The sequence below is a fragment of the Parasteatoda tepidariorum genome, chromosome 9, assembly GCF_043381705.1.
Source record: "Parasteatoda tepidariorum isolate YZ-2023 chromosome 9, CAS_Ptep_4.0, whole genome shotgun sequence".
In the NCBI taxonomy this organism is placed as follows: Eukaryota; Metazoa; Arthropoda; class Arachnida; order Araneae; family Theridiidae; genus Parasteatoda; species Parasteatoda tepidariorum.
This window is the reverse complement of record NC_092212.1, coordinates 81750730-81766274: the sequence shown is the minus strand read 5'-3', so window position 1 is coordinate 81766274 and position 15545 is coordinate 81750730. Positions and strand designations below refer to the sequence as shown.

The following is a 15545-nucleotide window of genomic DNA, read 5'->3' as shown; positions in this document are numbered from 1 at the left end:
AAAAGATGCAGGAATTATAGATCAAGCTTTAAATTTGTTATATTCTACCTCTTAATCTGTTCATGAGTTATTAATTTTTTTCTAATTAAATTACTTGTAATATTGATAAGGTTAGATTAAATGAATTACACTATTCATAGTTTATTAAATCATTTTTACATCTTTTCAGGTTAAACTATGGATCCTGATGAAAACTTTAAAGGAAGTGAAGTAAAAGGATGTTCAAATATTGATGAGCAAGAAAATAATGATGAAGGGCAAGGTGAAAACCCCCCAGAAGAGATGAACGTTGAAGCTATAGATGACACTAATTATGTTACCATAGCAGTGCGCGATGAGGATGATCAAAATGGAGAGCAAGTTTATGGTTATCTGGACACTAGAAGTGCCACACTATTTGTACAGAATCATCTTGAAGGTGGCTCTCCACAACTCTTTCTAACGCAAAATGAAGATGGCAATGAAATTTTTGTTGTCATGAACGAAAACGGTCACGCAGTGCTACAGCAAGATGTAGTTTTAGAATCAGTACAGAACCTAAGGAGTGGTGATGGCACTGGAATAAATTGTCCAGCTCTGGAGTTGGGTGAATGTTCTGGTGAAAATTCAGGTGCTACTGGTGTAGATATTAAATCAAAAACTGATTGTGCTGGGGAAGATAGTGACATTTCTGAAACTGCTGTATGGGCTATAAGAGACAATGTTCCTGGACAAGAGAACGCAACCGAAATGGTCTTCATCCCCGCACAATCAATTATTTCATCTCAACTCATAGCTGATAATGACCCTAATCATCGATTGCATTTATCTGCTAATGAACCTTCTACTAGTAACAATGCACTTCTGTTGAACCAACCTCCAGACGTTGCCAGGAGTATTTCGGAAAATTCGGTTATCGTGTCGAAGCATTTTTCCGATGTCGAATCCCCTTCCGAAATAGAAGAAAGAGGGAATGAGGAAGATTTAGATAATCCTCTATCTGTTGATGACGATACTAATGATCGCCTTACACAAGATTCAGACCAAACCGGCTCTCAATATTCATTATATTCTGGTTCCCGAACTATCGACAATGCGGTATCTGTTATACATTCTCCTTCTTCTTACAATAGCTTAAACGGCAATGGTTTCACCTCTCTAAAAGGTAGGGAATTTGATGACAGAAAAGAATTTAATCATGAAGAGGCATCTCATCTTGAAGATTCTTATACTGGAAATAGCTCCCCGGAGCAGTCTTTCCATTTGACATCTGATAATAAATTATTAATTGATGAGGATAGTAATACTATGTCTTCTCAGACGAGTGGCCTTGATCTTAGCAAAGATTCTAAAGTACGGTATTCTATACCTGCCTGTGATACTCAATTTCCTAATGAAGAACTTAAAAGTGTTCCAGAATCACCAGTGCCAAAAGATAGAATAGAAGAAGATTCAGATGTTTCCATTGACCGTATTTCTAGCAAAGCGTCATCTGTTATTGTTGCAATGGATGAAGAATCTAAAGGAAGAATTGATGGGCATGATGACGACTCGACATTGGAGAAAGACGATTCATCGAATGCAGAAACCACAGAAATAGATGTTTCTGAGAAAGAAATGCCGTTGAATGAAGTATTAGCGCATCCTGGTGAAAAAGAATCTGACAAGGATGAATGTGCAATTGAAATTGATGCTTTATCAGAAGACATCTTTGAGTCAAATTCTGAAGAAATGCAGAGGTGCTCTGAAGAGGCTAATTTTCTTTATAATAATGATCCTTTGGGGGAAAAGAAGGCTTATAATCGCCGCAAAAGGGATATTCCTTCTGCCTTCAACCAAGAGTGTTTACTCCCCAAAAAGAAATTTAGAATACAGCCGGATATCGAGCAGGAGATAGCTGAAATTTGTGAATCTGGAAATAATTTTCATAACATCGTAAAGGGAATGGATTATGATTCTCTGCCCTCTAAAAAAAGTCAAAACGAAAGTAACGGAGGATTATCCAGCGTGCAAGCGAATGTAGAATCGAACATTGTGTTGAAGGAAATAGATTGTAATTATCTCTCTGTGAAAAGATTCCAAAATAAAATGGAAAATGGCAATGAACAAGATGAATTATCTGATTCACTTGCAGAGAATGCAGAGTCAGGCATTATGTTAAAGGAAATTGATGAAGAGCATATTTCTGTTAAAAATTGCCAAAATGAGATTGAAAATGGAGATGTTTCTAATGAAGTATCTGAAGAACTGAACACAGAATTGAGTGAAAGTTCAGATACTGGTGATAGCACTGAATCACCTTCTGTGAGAAAATCAAGTGCATCTGAAGTTCCTTCTGAACAAAATAGTGTTACACAAGCTCCGCAAGTTAGCTCCCTGCAGCAAAACGGCGAAGAAGATGAAATAGAAAAATCTGTTGCTCAAAGTAATCATGAGAAGGTGACCAGCACTCCAATTAATGAAAAAAGGAACCTGGATGTTTTTGACTTGTCCCCCGACGACACCTTCGTCCTTCCCCCAAAAATTACTTACACTTCTAGAAAGAGAAAAAGAAGTCCCTCTCCTGAAGAAGAAGAACTCAATGTCCAAAAAATCAATAGTGAACTCTTCTCCAACAGTGGAGAAATTAGTGACAGCTCTAAAGATCTTAGTGTCGTAAATAGTGACACTTCTGAGATAGCAAATGAGAGTGAGCAAAGCGTGCAAATTGACGATGATGATTTTATATCTCCTGTAAATATTAAAATTTCTGCGAATTATACTCGTAAAAGAAAAAGCATGCCCCCTGTGGTGCGGGAAGTGAGGACTCGCAGTTTAAGACCTCGTCATTCTGCTGCCAGTGATTCTTCAGAGATCGATTCTCAAACCGAATCTGTGTCGGCTGTGGGTAAGACAAACAGTGAAAATGAAGCTAACAATGAAGAGCTTAACTGGGGTAATATATTATTGAGCACTTCATTTCGAACGCCATCAGATTCTAATAGTTCGTTAGACCCTAAATCTCCTAAAAGGAAATCTAGTGCTAAACTTAAGAAGGAAAGGGTGACCAAATCTCCAGCATCAAAAAGTGAAGAACAGTGGGAAAAATTTATAAAAAGCTCTTCCCCTAAGAAGGTAAAAAGCATAGAAAAGAAGATCAGGGATAAGGTAAAGAAGCAAGTTCGAACTTTGTGTAATTCTGAAAAGTTTATCTCCCAGTTCGATTTGTCTTCGACGACCGAGATTCCTAGTCCTCCTCCCAGAAAGAGAAAAAGTTCTAAAAAGGAGCCGGTAAATAACAATAAAAAGCAGACACCGGTGAGTTCCTCTAAATCACGGCGAAGCGCCCGAGTGGATGAGAATGAAGAGCTCTCTTCTAAAGTTTCAGGAACTAAGTTCGTGAATGATAAACAACCTACCACAATAATGACAGCTTCTAATAACAGCCCTAACACCAGTAATAGTAGCATAAATTCAAGGGTGAGTTCAGGTGAAATAAAAGATTTCAACTGTTCTAACTGCTCTTTCTCTACGAATAAAGTGAACAATCTGATAATGCACATGAAATTTTGTGCTCATAAAGAGCCACCCGGTCGATTGTTGGATTATAGCGTCAATGATATGGATCGCCGACAAAGGATTCGAGGGGAAGATGGGATAGAAAATTGTCGAGACAGGAGCAAGAGTTACTTATCGAATGGGTCTGTTGATTAATAATGCTGTTTACTTGCTGGTCTGAAAAGTTTAATTGAGGAACATGATAAGGAGGCACTGGAGAAACTTTTCATCTCAAAGTTTATCTCCATTAGTGTATTAAAGTTTAAGAGATAAGTGAGTTTAGCTAAACCATAAAGTTTTAAATGCTGAAAAAAAATGTTTTCAACCTTGTAGCGGAATTTTTTCGGGCTGTCAGCAACTAAACTCTCTAGCCAAAATATCTTTCTGCAAGATACTTTTAAATATAACAAACATATATGTTACTAATTTAAAATAACAAATACGCTGTGTTTTAAAAAAATAACTGTATAATTGTTTTTAATTGAACATGTAATAATTCTTTATTTTAATATTATGGATGATATTCTCGCATTGTACAAATTATTTGTGTGTTTTTTCCAAATTATTAAATTTTGTAAATAATCATCACAGTAAAAAAAGTAATTAAAAATCATGAATTCCGTAGTAGTAATAACCGTAAAAAATATCGACGATGAAATCGTGCAAATCGGACTCCTCAAACGAGTGTTTCATTTCGATATTAGGTTGTTGTAATAAATAATATTGTATTAAAAGATTATCGGATTTAAAAACTATGCATTAGCAATAGGAATAACAGCCAAAAATCCGATAGCATTATAGCCTTTAAAAGGAAATACTCAAATGCCGGATTCGAATTTTCCATATTGGTTTGAAATATATCGGGATATTTAAAAACCACGGGAGAATCGATATCAATAACTGCCGAAATGCAATCAAAACATTGCGTTGATTTACAATGCTATCGGCGTAAATTGAGTGTGTCAAAAAGTGAGATTCAAAACGCATGATTCAAATATGTGTACATTTTTGTAGAAGAGAATTTTTGTGAATTTTTTTACTTTTCAAAAGAAAAATCTTTCTGCTTTTCAAAATGCAAACAAGTTATGGCAAGCAGTGGGGAAGTAATCCTGCAATAATTTCTTTGCACTTTGATATTTTGAAAACATTTTTTCAGCATTTGACACTTCATAGTTCCCCTGAACTCACTTTTGTCTGAACTTTTAACTTTCTCACTTCACAAATTCTTCATTTAAGCTTTTCGACTGTCATGCTTTTACAAATTAAATAATTGTGAATTTATCTTTTTCAAACTTGCGTTTACTTCTTACAGAGACAGTAATGAGGCATCTTGTTCCACTGCTCGAGAACATGTCCTAGAGGATTCTGATGATGACACTGATAAAGATGATCGGCTACAAAAAAGTAAGTGTATTTGGCACACATATTTTTACAATGGTGCATAAAAGTTTATAATATACATTAAATTTCTATTGGGTTAGTAAGAAAATAATTTCAGTTTTTATACTGTGAAATAAAGTTCAAATTTTTTTTACACAAAAATCAAACTTCTATTTTATGGTCTTTTGCCTTCTTTCTGTTAGCTTTATGATCTTTGGCTCATGAAACGGTCCTTATGAACAGAAAACTCTACCAAGTGTATTCAATGTCTTCTTTATTCAAGAAAGTTTAACCATTTGTAAATGTTTTTACTTAGTTTCAAAAAAGTTTTGTAAATCAATGATGGTGCAAGTTTGGGGCTATGTGGAGTAATCATGCTCCACCATGATAATTCAAGATTATTTTGTAAACTTTGAAGTAAATGTTAATGGAATAATGAGAGTCACCAAGCTCCAGTGATTTCATAAGTGTTGCTCAAAATGTGAGAAATCATTGTGATATGTGTGTCTCCCATTTAACCCTGATCTTGTACTATCATTTATTTTGAAACTTTCAAAACTTTTTAACCTCAAATCACACTTTGTATAGTTTTTTTTTTCTGATTAAGACCAGACGTTCTATGAGTATGGCATTCTCAAAAAGATGGAATCAGTAGGTCATCAAACAAAATGGAAAATATGTGACTGATTAAAGTAAATTTGTGTAGAAAAAATTGAGTTTTACTTAGCATTGAAACTACTTTCATGCAAACCCAATGTTTTACAAAACTTATTTTCATAGCTGCCAACTCTACTGGATTTTCCAGTGAACTACTGGATTTTACTAGTTTCTACTGGTTTTAAAAATAACTTAATAATTCAATGTACTTATATTAAATTTATTTTTTTTTAAAAATTTGATAGGTTTTGATACTAATTTTAATGAAAATAACTCACGTGAAACTCTAAAGAACACAGTGCCATACAATTTTTAAATCCTGAAATGGGTATTAAAGTATTTTCTTATGAAAAGCATTTCTCTTAAAGATTAACAATTTTAATTACAAATACATAGCTGCCAACTCTACTGGATTTTGCCAGTTTCTCCTAATCTACTGGTTTAATTAAAATTCTCTTGGTTCTTTTATGTTTAAGAAAATTCCCTAAAATTGAGAATGTTTCCTAAAAAAATCCCTATTGAAATAGAATTGTTGTACAGATTATTGCTTGCTTGAATATTTAACTAAGTATTACTGATACATAATGATGCGAACCCCACTTATACAAATCAGTTCAATACTTTTTTTGTTCTAAAATGTTTAGTTTATTGTTATTTAGAACTCTCTTTTTAAATTAATTAAAAAAATCTTATGACTATCTTTGATGAATTAAATGCCTATTAATATTCAAAATTATGAGTTAACATAATACATAACATTTCAAGTATGTTTAATGTCAATCATAACTGGAAAATATTGCAGTTTTTCTACTTTGGTGACTATAAAAATCCCTAGAATTTCCTATGTGTAAAATATTTGGTAAATTTTATGCAACAATTATCATGAAATTTATATTACCTCGTAAAATCTACTGGATTTTTCCTATCCATGTAGGCAGCTATTTATGGTTGTTCTGAATAGCATAACATAGCACAGCTATAGCGGTTCCATACTATTTTCAATATAATTCCAATCTTGATTTGTCTTATTTAAGCAAACATATTTCTAATATCCAATCTGAAACACTTGCATAATGATAATAAAAAGAATATTAAATGGAACTGCACTTATAATTGATGTGTAATATATTTCTAAATGTCTGAAATAAGCTTAAAAAATAAAGAAATAAGCAGTCCAGAAAAGAAAGAAAAAACACATCTTTTTGCAGAGCATTAAAACTTAAACTTTCCCTTCTGAATCATTTTCATTTTTCATCCTCTTTCAGAGGTTTTTCAAACTTGTAATCAGACACACTTCAATGCTTGCAATTCATTTTAGTTATCACACTTATTTAATACAGTTTTTTTTTTCTTACTTGTTTCTTTCACTAAAATATTTACAATTCTTCACTTTTGAATTTAAAAACTTATTATTTTCTTTTTCTCCAGGATTTGGTTATAAAGAGAAGGCTGTTGTATGGGTTCAAATCAAAGACCGCTATTGGCCAGCAGTGGTGAGTTATTATATTCATAATAATATTTTTTTTTGTTACTAGGTTGTAATTACAATGGGCCAAAACTAGGACTGGCATTACATCCATAAGAAACCTGTACTGCCAGGACACTAAAAAAAAAACAAAAGAAACTGTATAGTTTGTCTAAGCTAAGAACTCCTCTTGCCACAAAGTCTGAGACCGTCTGGTGCTATGGAAACAAGAATGGCACATTTTATGGAGGGTAGCTTCTTTCTAGGACTAAAACAATAGACCGAAGAAAGAGATTCCCTTTCTCTTGCCGATCTTAGCCGAAATCACTCCAAAACAGTGACCCGGTACCCCTACTTAAAATAATCATACCTCGTAAATAGGAACTCAACCAGATGAATGTCTGGGGGAGTTCTTATTTTAGACAAACTATATGAAATGGAAGAAAATGAAAAGTAACCAATATAATTTTACAAAAAGTATTATAAGAATAACTTAAATTTAAATAAATTACATTTAATGTAGAACTAGAAAGTTAAAAGCTTTACATATCTAAACAAAAAAATGAAATTATTGTTTCTTTATTCATTTTATTTTATTAATATATTTATTTCAGTTTTATACAGAATTCAAAATCTATACTAAAGTAGTGATTTTTAAACTATTTTCATGTTTATTTCAGAATCGGTTTGAACATTTATACTTAACAGTATTTAATTATCAAAAGTATATGTTTAGGTTGTAATTTATTAACATTGATTAAATTTGTTTATGATGTTTTTACAGACTTTTATATAGTTGTAAAATTAGTTTTACTATGCTCATTTATGTAAAATATTGAAGAGTTACCGTTATTTTAAGTTAATAAATTCATTAATTTTGTTACTCTTTTCAATTGTTTGAAAAGAAAAATTGAGTATTTGTAAAAGAGGTTGTTTGTTTGTACATTTTTTACTCTTTTTAGTCATAAATTATCAGATTCGTGTTGTTTATTAATGAACTTTAGGTATTTATGCATTAATCAATCACCTTAAAATATGTAACATGTATTTATAATTACATGATGGAAGTTGAACTTTGTCCAATATGACTATTTTGTTATTCAGCTCTACCATTTTCGTCAGACTGGGTGGTGAGAAGGAATTCAATTTGTTAATGAATAAACAATGCATTCAAAGTTATAATTTTTTTTGTATATTGTACCTGGATCTCATAAAGAATTTTCATTATAGATATGGCGATTCAGTAGGCGCAAGGCTCATGTCTTTTTAATCACTTCATCATTAACTTATGAAAAGTAAGAGATACTTATTTATAATACAGTGGAGCATCGTTTATACGACGATCACTTATACGACGTTTACATTTATACGACGTTTTAGTGTGGTCCCAAATCATTTCTATTCATTTTAATGTAGAAATATATCGTTTATACGACACACAGAATCGGTTATACGTCGGTTTTTAGATTTTGTTCACGTTTATTNTAATAATAAATTATTAGTAAGTACATTTCACTTGTTTTTTAAACTTTCTGCTGTAACCAATGAATGAACTTTTTTGAAATAAAATTAACCTAGTCCTTCTGCAAAAAAGCAGAAATTCGCTTTCTTCTCTCAATTTTTAAGATTTCCGACAATATTCCTAAAATGTACTTTTTTAAGGGTCTAATTATTATGACCCCGCCCCCTGCCATAGCTGCGGAAACCCAAGTCTCCCTAACGATAACTGTACTTGGAACAAACTTTTTTCCCTTCATTAATCTCCCGAGAAAGAATGGTATGAGGAAGGAAACGGTTGGAGCTTCGACAGGTGCACCATTGCCTTGACAACTGCAACTTCCACTGTAGAGCAGAAAGGATGTGGTTCTTGGTTGTTAAGTTCTAAGTAGTTTAATTTCAGCCGTCGATATTTGATCTGGGTGCATTATAGTTCTCTTGACTTCGTTAGTTCTTATTTTTGACTGTGCACATACAGGGGTCTGTCCAGGCTTTATTTAGTACCGTTTAGCGGTACCTTCACAAATTCAACGTTAGGAAAAACGGTAGTTTCACAAATTCAATTTTAGGAAAAACGGTAATTTCACAAAATACTTTTTCTTAAAATTTTATTTTTGTGTCTCTTAAACAATAAATCCATATTTTTGTGTTGATTTTTTAATATAATTTTTAATTTTTCACAAATTATGTCTAAATTTTCGCAAAATAGGTACCTCTCAGAAAAACCTATACAAACCCTTGACATATTATCCTTGCACATATTTGTTTTTCATTTACTTGTGTCCTTTTCACATATTGCACCATAAGATGAGTATATTTTAACTTTGTAAGTCAATTTGATAGACAAAGTACGCACGATTGATGCTGCTGAAAAAAATTTATTCAAATTTGATTGGTTAAATAAAACAGTCAAAGTGACTAGAACTGTTGGTAACTATCTATCAAAAAATATTGGGGTTAAAGTTAACAGTTTTAATTTAAAATGACTGGCAGTTAATAATAATTTAATAACGATAATTTACGGGCAATTAATTTAAAATGATGATTATCAAGCCTTATATATTGTTTAATTTTCTTCAATATAGTAGTGGTCAGAGTCGTTCACAATTACATTTAAGAAAAATTTAAATTTCACTGCCTAAATGTTTCTGCCACTTTTAATGTAAAATAAAAATTTCACAACAGAGGTAGAAGTTATGTTTTTATATATCTTATTGATATAACAATATTACATAGGACATTTTCTCCTCCCCCGCCTTAAAGCATCTGTGTTGTAGAAGTTCAGCTTTTTATTTATTTTTTTTCTCCACTTTCATGCCTGTTACCCAGAACCAAAAATTTCCCCCTTAATCGAAATGTTAACTTCAGATTCTTGTCACATGAAATAACTCTTTTTTTATAAATAACATGCTATTCTGCTGTAAGTTTGCAACTGACTGAAGTTAAGCTTATCTTTAGCCAGCACCCTCTCTGTCAATAACAATAAGTCAAAATGGAGCAAATTACAGTGTTATAAAAATAAATCTAATTTTCTTAATGTTTAAAAAGTTACTCCAACGCTGTTTTATCTGGGCTCATAAAAATGTGCAAAAATTAGGAATTAATTGTTGATGATTTTCTAAAATGTCTGATGGAGACGAACCAATGAAAATGTGTAGAGACAAGTAATATCTTTCATTTACTTGCCCTTTGGACCAGTGACTAAATTTTCCCCTGATTATAAGTGTTGTTTCCCTCGATAAGTTTTATCCTTGATTATATTTTTTTTCTCTCTGTTAGAAAGAAGCTGGCAGTTTTCCTGACAAAGACAACTTCCTGAAAGCAGTCCAGAAATGTCAATCATACCTTAATAAAGTTTGCATACGAGGTCAAAGAGGAATCAACATTAGAAATTTCTTCAAAATTCCTGAAAATGGTAAATAATTTTTTCATTTATTTGGGTTATTTGAAATTCGGCTTGTCTGAAACTCTACCAGTATTTGAAAAACAATATTTACCATTTATTTTTCAGTCTAGCTTTCATCCAGTCATTTTATAATCTGACACAACATACACTCCGGCCAAGCACCTAGCTTTGTTTTTCAGAGCTCTATCTTTTAACAGCCATGACAGGAATGCCACTCAATTTTTGGCCCGGTCAAATGTCAAAAACAGCACCCGAGCTGCTATGATTCTCTCTGAACTTCCACACCCTAACTAGCTAAAAGACTTTCAGTTACAGCAGATTTAACATATACACGCCAGTATATATGTTGAAACTGTGCGTTTGTATATACACCAGTTGTTTGATCAACTACCAGGATCAAACCCCTGGCTTTCTGCTAGAGAAGTGAGCAATGGCTTAACCGACTGCCGACTATTGTCGGAGTCTCATTTGCTACTGGAATGTCATTTGCTAGTCCTATACTTGTTTGTCTTGCATACAAAGTTTCTGTTGCAACAGTTATAGTTGTATCTTTAAAATGAAATGAGGAAATGTATCTTCATATCTCTCCATTGATTAATTAATTATTGTCATTATTACTTACTTAATTAATAATAACAGCCCATTTCATTATTTATTACTTGATATACATATGTTTATTTACATTGCATATTTTTCCATCATAGAGTGTTTCAAAATCACTGGGAATTTAATAATATATAGAAATACCAGGTTACTCGTTTTTTATTTTATTTATTTACTTTTTAATTTTCCGAATATCAAATTTGTTTCCTAGATTTCCTTGTGCAAAATAAAAATCAGACCATCCAGAATAACTTTTGATTTAATGATCGGATCTTCACGATTTAGGACCCACTCTTAATGGTTCAAAAGGGTAAGCTGGCATATGCTAATTAATTAATGCAGACGATATTTTAAATTACAGAATCAGACACAAAAACTTACTTTTTCTGAACAAACATGCCTTTTTTTCAACGGATTTGGATTTCTGACCCCAAAATATTCAAAAGGTTCTCGAGGTATGGCAAAACACGCAATAAGTAAACTTAACATTAAGAGGTTCAACCTTTGGATCGCTCTCCTGACCAAATTATGGTGGCCCTATTTCCCAGATTGCTGCTGTCCCCGAAACTTTGAAGATTAAGAATCCAACTATGTAAAAAAAAAAATTATGTTTATTTGTAGAAAGTGCCGACTGGGTGGCCGTGTGGTTAGCATGCCTGACTGCGGAGCTGGTGGTTGCGGGTTTGAAACCTGCTTAGGGCATGGATGCTTCTTTCTCTCTCTCTCTGTTCTATGTCCTTTCTCCTTTGTGTGCGTGAATGTGTCCCGCCCTATAAACGTGTGTTCTGGCATTCCTGGCCATTGGGACAATGCATCCCAAGTGTCTGCCATAAGCTAATTCAATGCAAAAATTAAATTTTAATGAATATTTATTTTATTTAATAAAAATTTTGAACTGTAAGGTATACAATTTTTTGTGTCATTTTAAGGAATATAATTTTACATGATAAATTTGAACAAAGTCAGTAGAATAGTTACTGATAAATTAAAATTTAAGAAGAAAAAAGACAACTTTTTAAAATTCGATTTCTTAGGAACTATTCAACTGATTTTATTCAAATTTTGCCATTTAAAATAATGCTCGTTAAGAGATGTTAGAAATTCTGTACCTTACAATTCAAAACTTTTTCGCCTTCAGTAAATAAAATAATAAATATTTACAGAAAGTTATTTTTTACATGGAATTATCTTTGGAAAAATGAATTTTATAATTGGGTGGAAAATTTTTCAAAGTTCTTCAGATATAGTTAAATACGCAAAATAAAAAGTAAAATTTACATTAAGGGGGTCCAAACTTAGGGGCGCTCTCCTTATCAAACAATGGGGACCCTAATTCCCAGATTGCTGTTACCCCACATATTTTGGGGGTCAGAAATCCAAATCCATTGAAAAAAGGGTATGTTTATTCAGAGAAAGTACATTACTGTGTCTGAATTTGTTGCTAAAAATGATGTCTGCATTAATTAATTAGCATACTCGAGGTTATCATACCCTCAAACCATTAAGAATTAGTCCTAGAATGTGAAGTTCCGATCATTAGATCATAAATTATTCAGGGTGGTTCCTTTTTTTAAAATTCCGCGCTGTAGATATACAAGACACACAGAATTCAAATTCTAAACTAATCATAATGCTGTCTAAAAGTTTAATATATTTCTTTCCAGTGGAATTCTCAGACAGTGATAGTGAGTGTAAAGATGATGATGTTATTATAGAGGAGCATGTTTATCTTGATTTAGATACATCTTCCGAGGAAGATTCTGCAAAAGACTATTTGAATATGTGAGTTTATCCAATTTTGTTTTTTTAGATGAAACCATCATAGATTATATAAATTATTGCATAATGGTTGAATAAATTTGCTGAAATAAAAATGCGTATCTTGACAAAAATCAAATGATTGCATGCATTTTTACTAAATAGAAAGGAAATGTGAGCAATTCCATGATACAAAAAACATGACTAACAGCATTTCTCTATTAATTTTTTTTTTAATAATTATTTTAGATAGTAGTGTTTTGATATAATAATAAAAAATTTGTTTCAGTTTTAATAGCCTGTATTTGTAACATCAGACATATAAAAATTGTATTACCAGTCAAAAGAACTTTTTCTCTGTTAGCCATTTTCTTTGTATCATTTCATGTGTAGCACTATTGTCTGGTTAATGTGGAGTTTTTTTTTTAATATTTTTTTCTTGAAAAAATATAATCCCATTATTGGTTATAAAAGAGGTAGAATTTCAAAATAAAAATATGTTTTGCTACATTTCTTTTCTATGTAACATCAGTCTCATTTTATATTTTTATCAAACATCAGTCAAACATAATTCCCCTTTTTTCTTTGATCCATAATAATAATTGGCTATTTAGAAACATCCCATTAAAATTTTTTTTAAGAAAAAAGAAATTAATATTTATCATTATAAAGAGCTTTAAAAAATAAAACTATCAAAATGTAATAACGGTCACCATGGAATTCTATTAAATTTTATCTCATATTTGTTTAAAAACAGATTTCTTTTACTTTAAAAGCTCACATAATAAACATACAGTTTCTACATACTAAAAAAGTTCTTGTTAACTACAATTTGGAAAAATGTCATCTAATTATTTCACTCGTGAAAAGTCAGTATACTCATTTAAGTAATAATTTCAAATTTGTGATACAAACACTGCACAAAGAAAACGGGGAACCTTATAAGAAAAAGAAGAAACAAGTCATTAAAACATGTTTTTTTAATGGGTCTAATAAAAGAATTGTTCCTGGCTTTCTATACATTCGTAAAAGTGTTTAAATTTTCCACAAAATTTAAAAAGTAATAAATTTAAAATGTAACTAAATGAAGAAGAAAGGTGTCACAAGAAATAAGTAAAAAAAAATCATAATAAAATTAGTTACAGAATGCTTAATTGTTTTTGAACTCAAATGATATTTTTTAAATGTAACGATAAAGATATTTAAATTTTTCTAACTTGTAAAATTAATTTTTTTTAAAAATAAATTTTTTATAGGTTTATAAACTGTGTAATATTTTCATTAATTTATTTATTTTTAAATTTAAAATTACCTTCAATTTAATTTGTTTTTTAAAGAATATGAATCCTGTCATGTGATTATTAAAAAATATGCAACTTATTGTTATTTTTAGGAAACCCAAAGAATGTGCTGAGTACATATTGCAAGGCAAACTAGATGTAAGTCTCATACTACCTAATTTATTTCAAAAATAAAAATTTTTAGTATTTCACTATTTTTATAAACTGTTTTATTTCTAATATCTTCCTTGAAAAAAAGAAATTCGATATTCCTGTGTTAATAATACTTTTCTGTTATTTTTATTATGTTATTCTGAGTTAAAGCTTGTCTCATTAATTCAATTTACAGAAAATTTGTCTTATCCTCAATCATCATTTTCCAGAGCCCTCAAAAAACTTTATTCAGTGCACTTCTGAGAAATCTTGTATTGTACAATACACACACAAAGAAAAAGAGAAAACACTGTATAAATTTTGATCTAATGATTGAATTATCACATACTTGTTGTGATGTCATAATAGGCATTACATATTTCTTAGCTTTTAAAATTTCTTTGATTTCCTAAATTCATTTTTTTAAAAATCATTCTTAATCAAATTTTAATAGACTTAAACCAATTATTTAACTTTTACACCCCTTTATATTTATATATGATGAATTAACCTAGTGTTTTGAAAACACATATGTAATTGATTTAATTCTTTTATGATTATTGATAAAAAAAATAACTGAGGGAAAAAAAACTGGTACCAGACTCTAGCATTTGAATAAAACTTGTAAATTAATCTTGTTTAACTTATTGAACTATCTAACTCTAATATTTACTGGTATTTAGACATTACTCCCATAATTAAAATGCTCTTTATTAAAATGTACTTTGTTAATGGCCTACACATGGTAAGCATTAATCTTAAGACAAAAAGACAGAGAATAATACAATTTTAGGCTGAAAGCTGAAGGAAAAAACCTATTCATAATTGACAATAGCAATATGTAGCCATTGTAAATAAAGTTCTAGCTTCTATATTATAATAATTCTATTGTAACATGGTTAAAGTTTTTGAAAAATACTCTTTACTTAAAAAATTTTGTTTCCAATTTTGTCTTTCTCGATATCATATTTGTTGTTCAATTTTTTACAAAAGTTTCAGTTCAAATATTTATAGTTTTTTATTACTATGATTTCTGTATAAATTAGTTTCAGTTTTTAATTACAATATTATATTGTTAATGTATGACTAATATGACTGATTCTTAATAAGCCATGTTTTGTTGAAACTTCCTATTTTCTTACAAAATATTGATTTTATGTACTTGAATGTTATAAAACCTGCATGATAAACCTTTGCTTGATAAAATTTTGTCTTTTGCATAATTTAATGCTTGACACATTTTTTGTCAAAATGTAAGTTTCATTGCTTATTAAATTATGTGTGTGTGTGTATATATATATATATATATATATATATATATACACACACA

The 15545-nt window shown here is 30.7% G+C and overlaps 2 protein-coding genes across 2 annotated transcripts in view; both read left to right on the top strand.

Annotated features, from left to right (window-relative positions):
• LOC122268382 (uro-adherence factor A) overlaps positions 1-10430 on the top strand; it is a 151729-nt gene extending 141299 nt beyond the window's left edge. Inside the window, exons 5-9 of the mRNA XM_071185369.1 lie at positions 170-3659; positions 4829-4920; positions 6982-7046; positions 8249-8338; positions 10259-10430. Coding sequence (XP_071041470.1) covers positions 178-3659; positions 4829-4920; positions 6982-7046; positions 8249-8317 — 3708 coding nt within the window. The 5' untranslated portion in view covers positions 170-177 and the 3' untranslated portion in view covers positions 8318-8338; positions 10259-10430. The remainder of the gene's footprint in view (positions 1-169; positions 3660-4828; positions 4921-6981; positions 7047-8248; positions 8339-10258) is intronic.
• Positions 8693-15545, top strand: part of LOC107451375 (PWWP domain-containing DNA repair factor 3A) — a 15129-nt gene continuing 8276 nt past the window's right edge. The window contains exons 1-4 of the mRNA XM_071185887.1: positions 8693-8812; positions 10295-10430; positions 12689-12806; positions 14176-14221. Coding sequence (XP_071041988.1) covers positions 8693-8812; positions 10295-10430; positions 12689-12806; positions 14176-14221 — 420 coding nt within the window. The remainder of the gene's footprint in view (positions 8813-10294; positions 10431-12688; positions 12807-14175; positions 14222-15545) is intronic.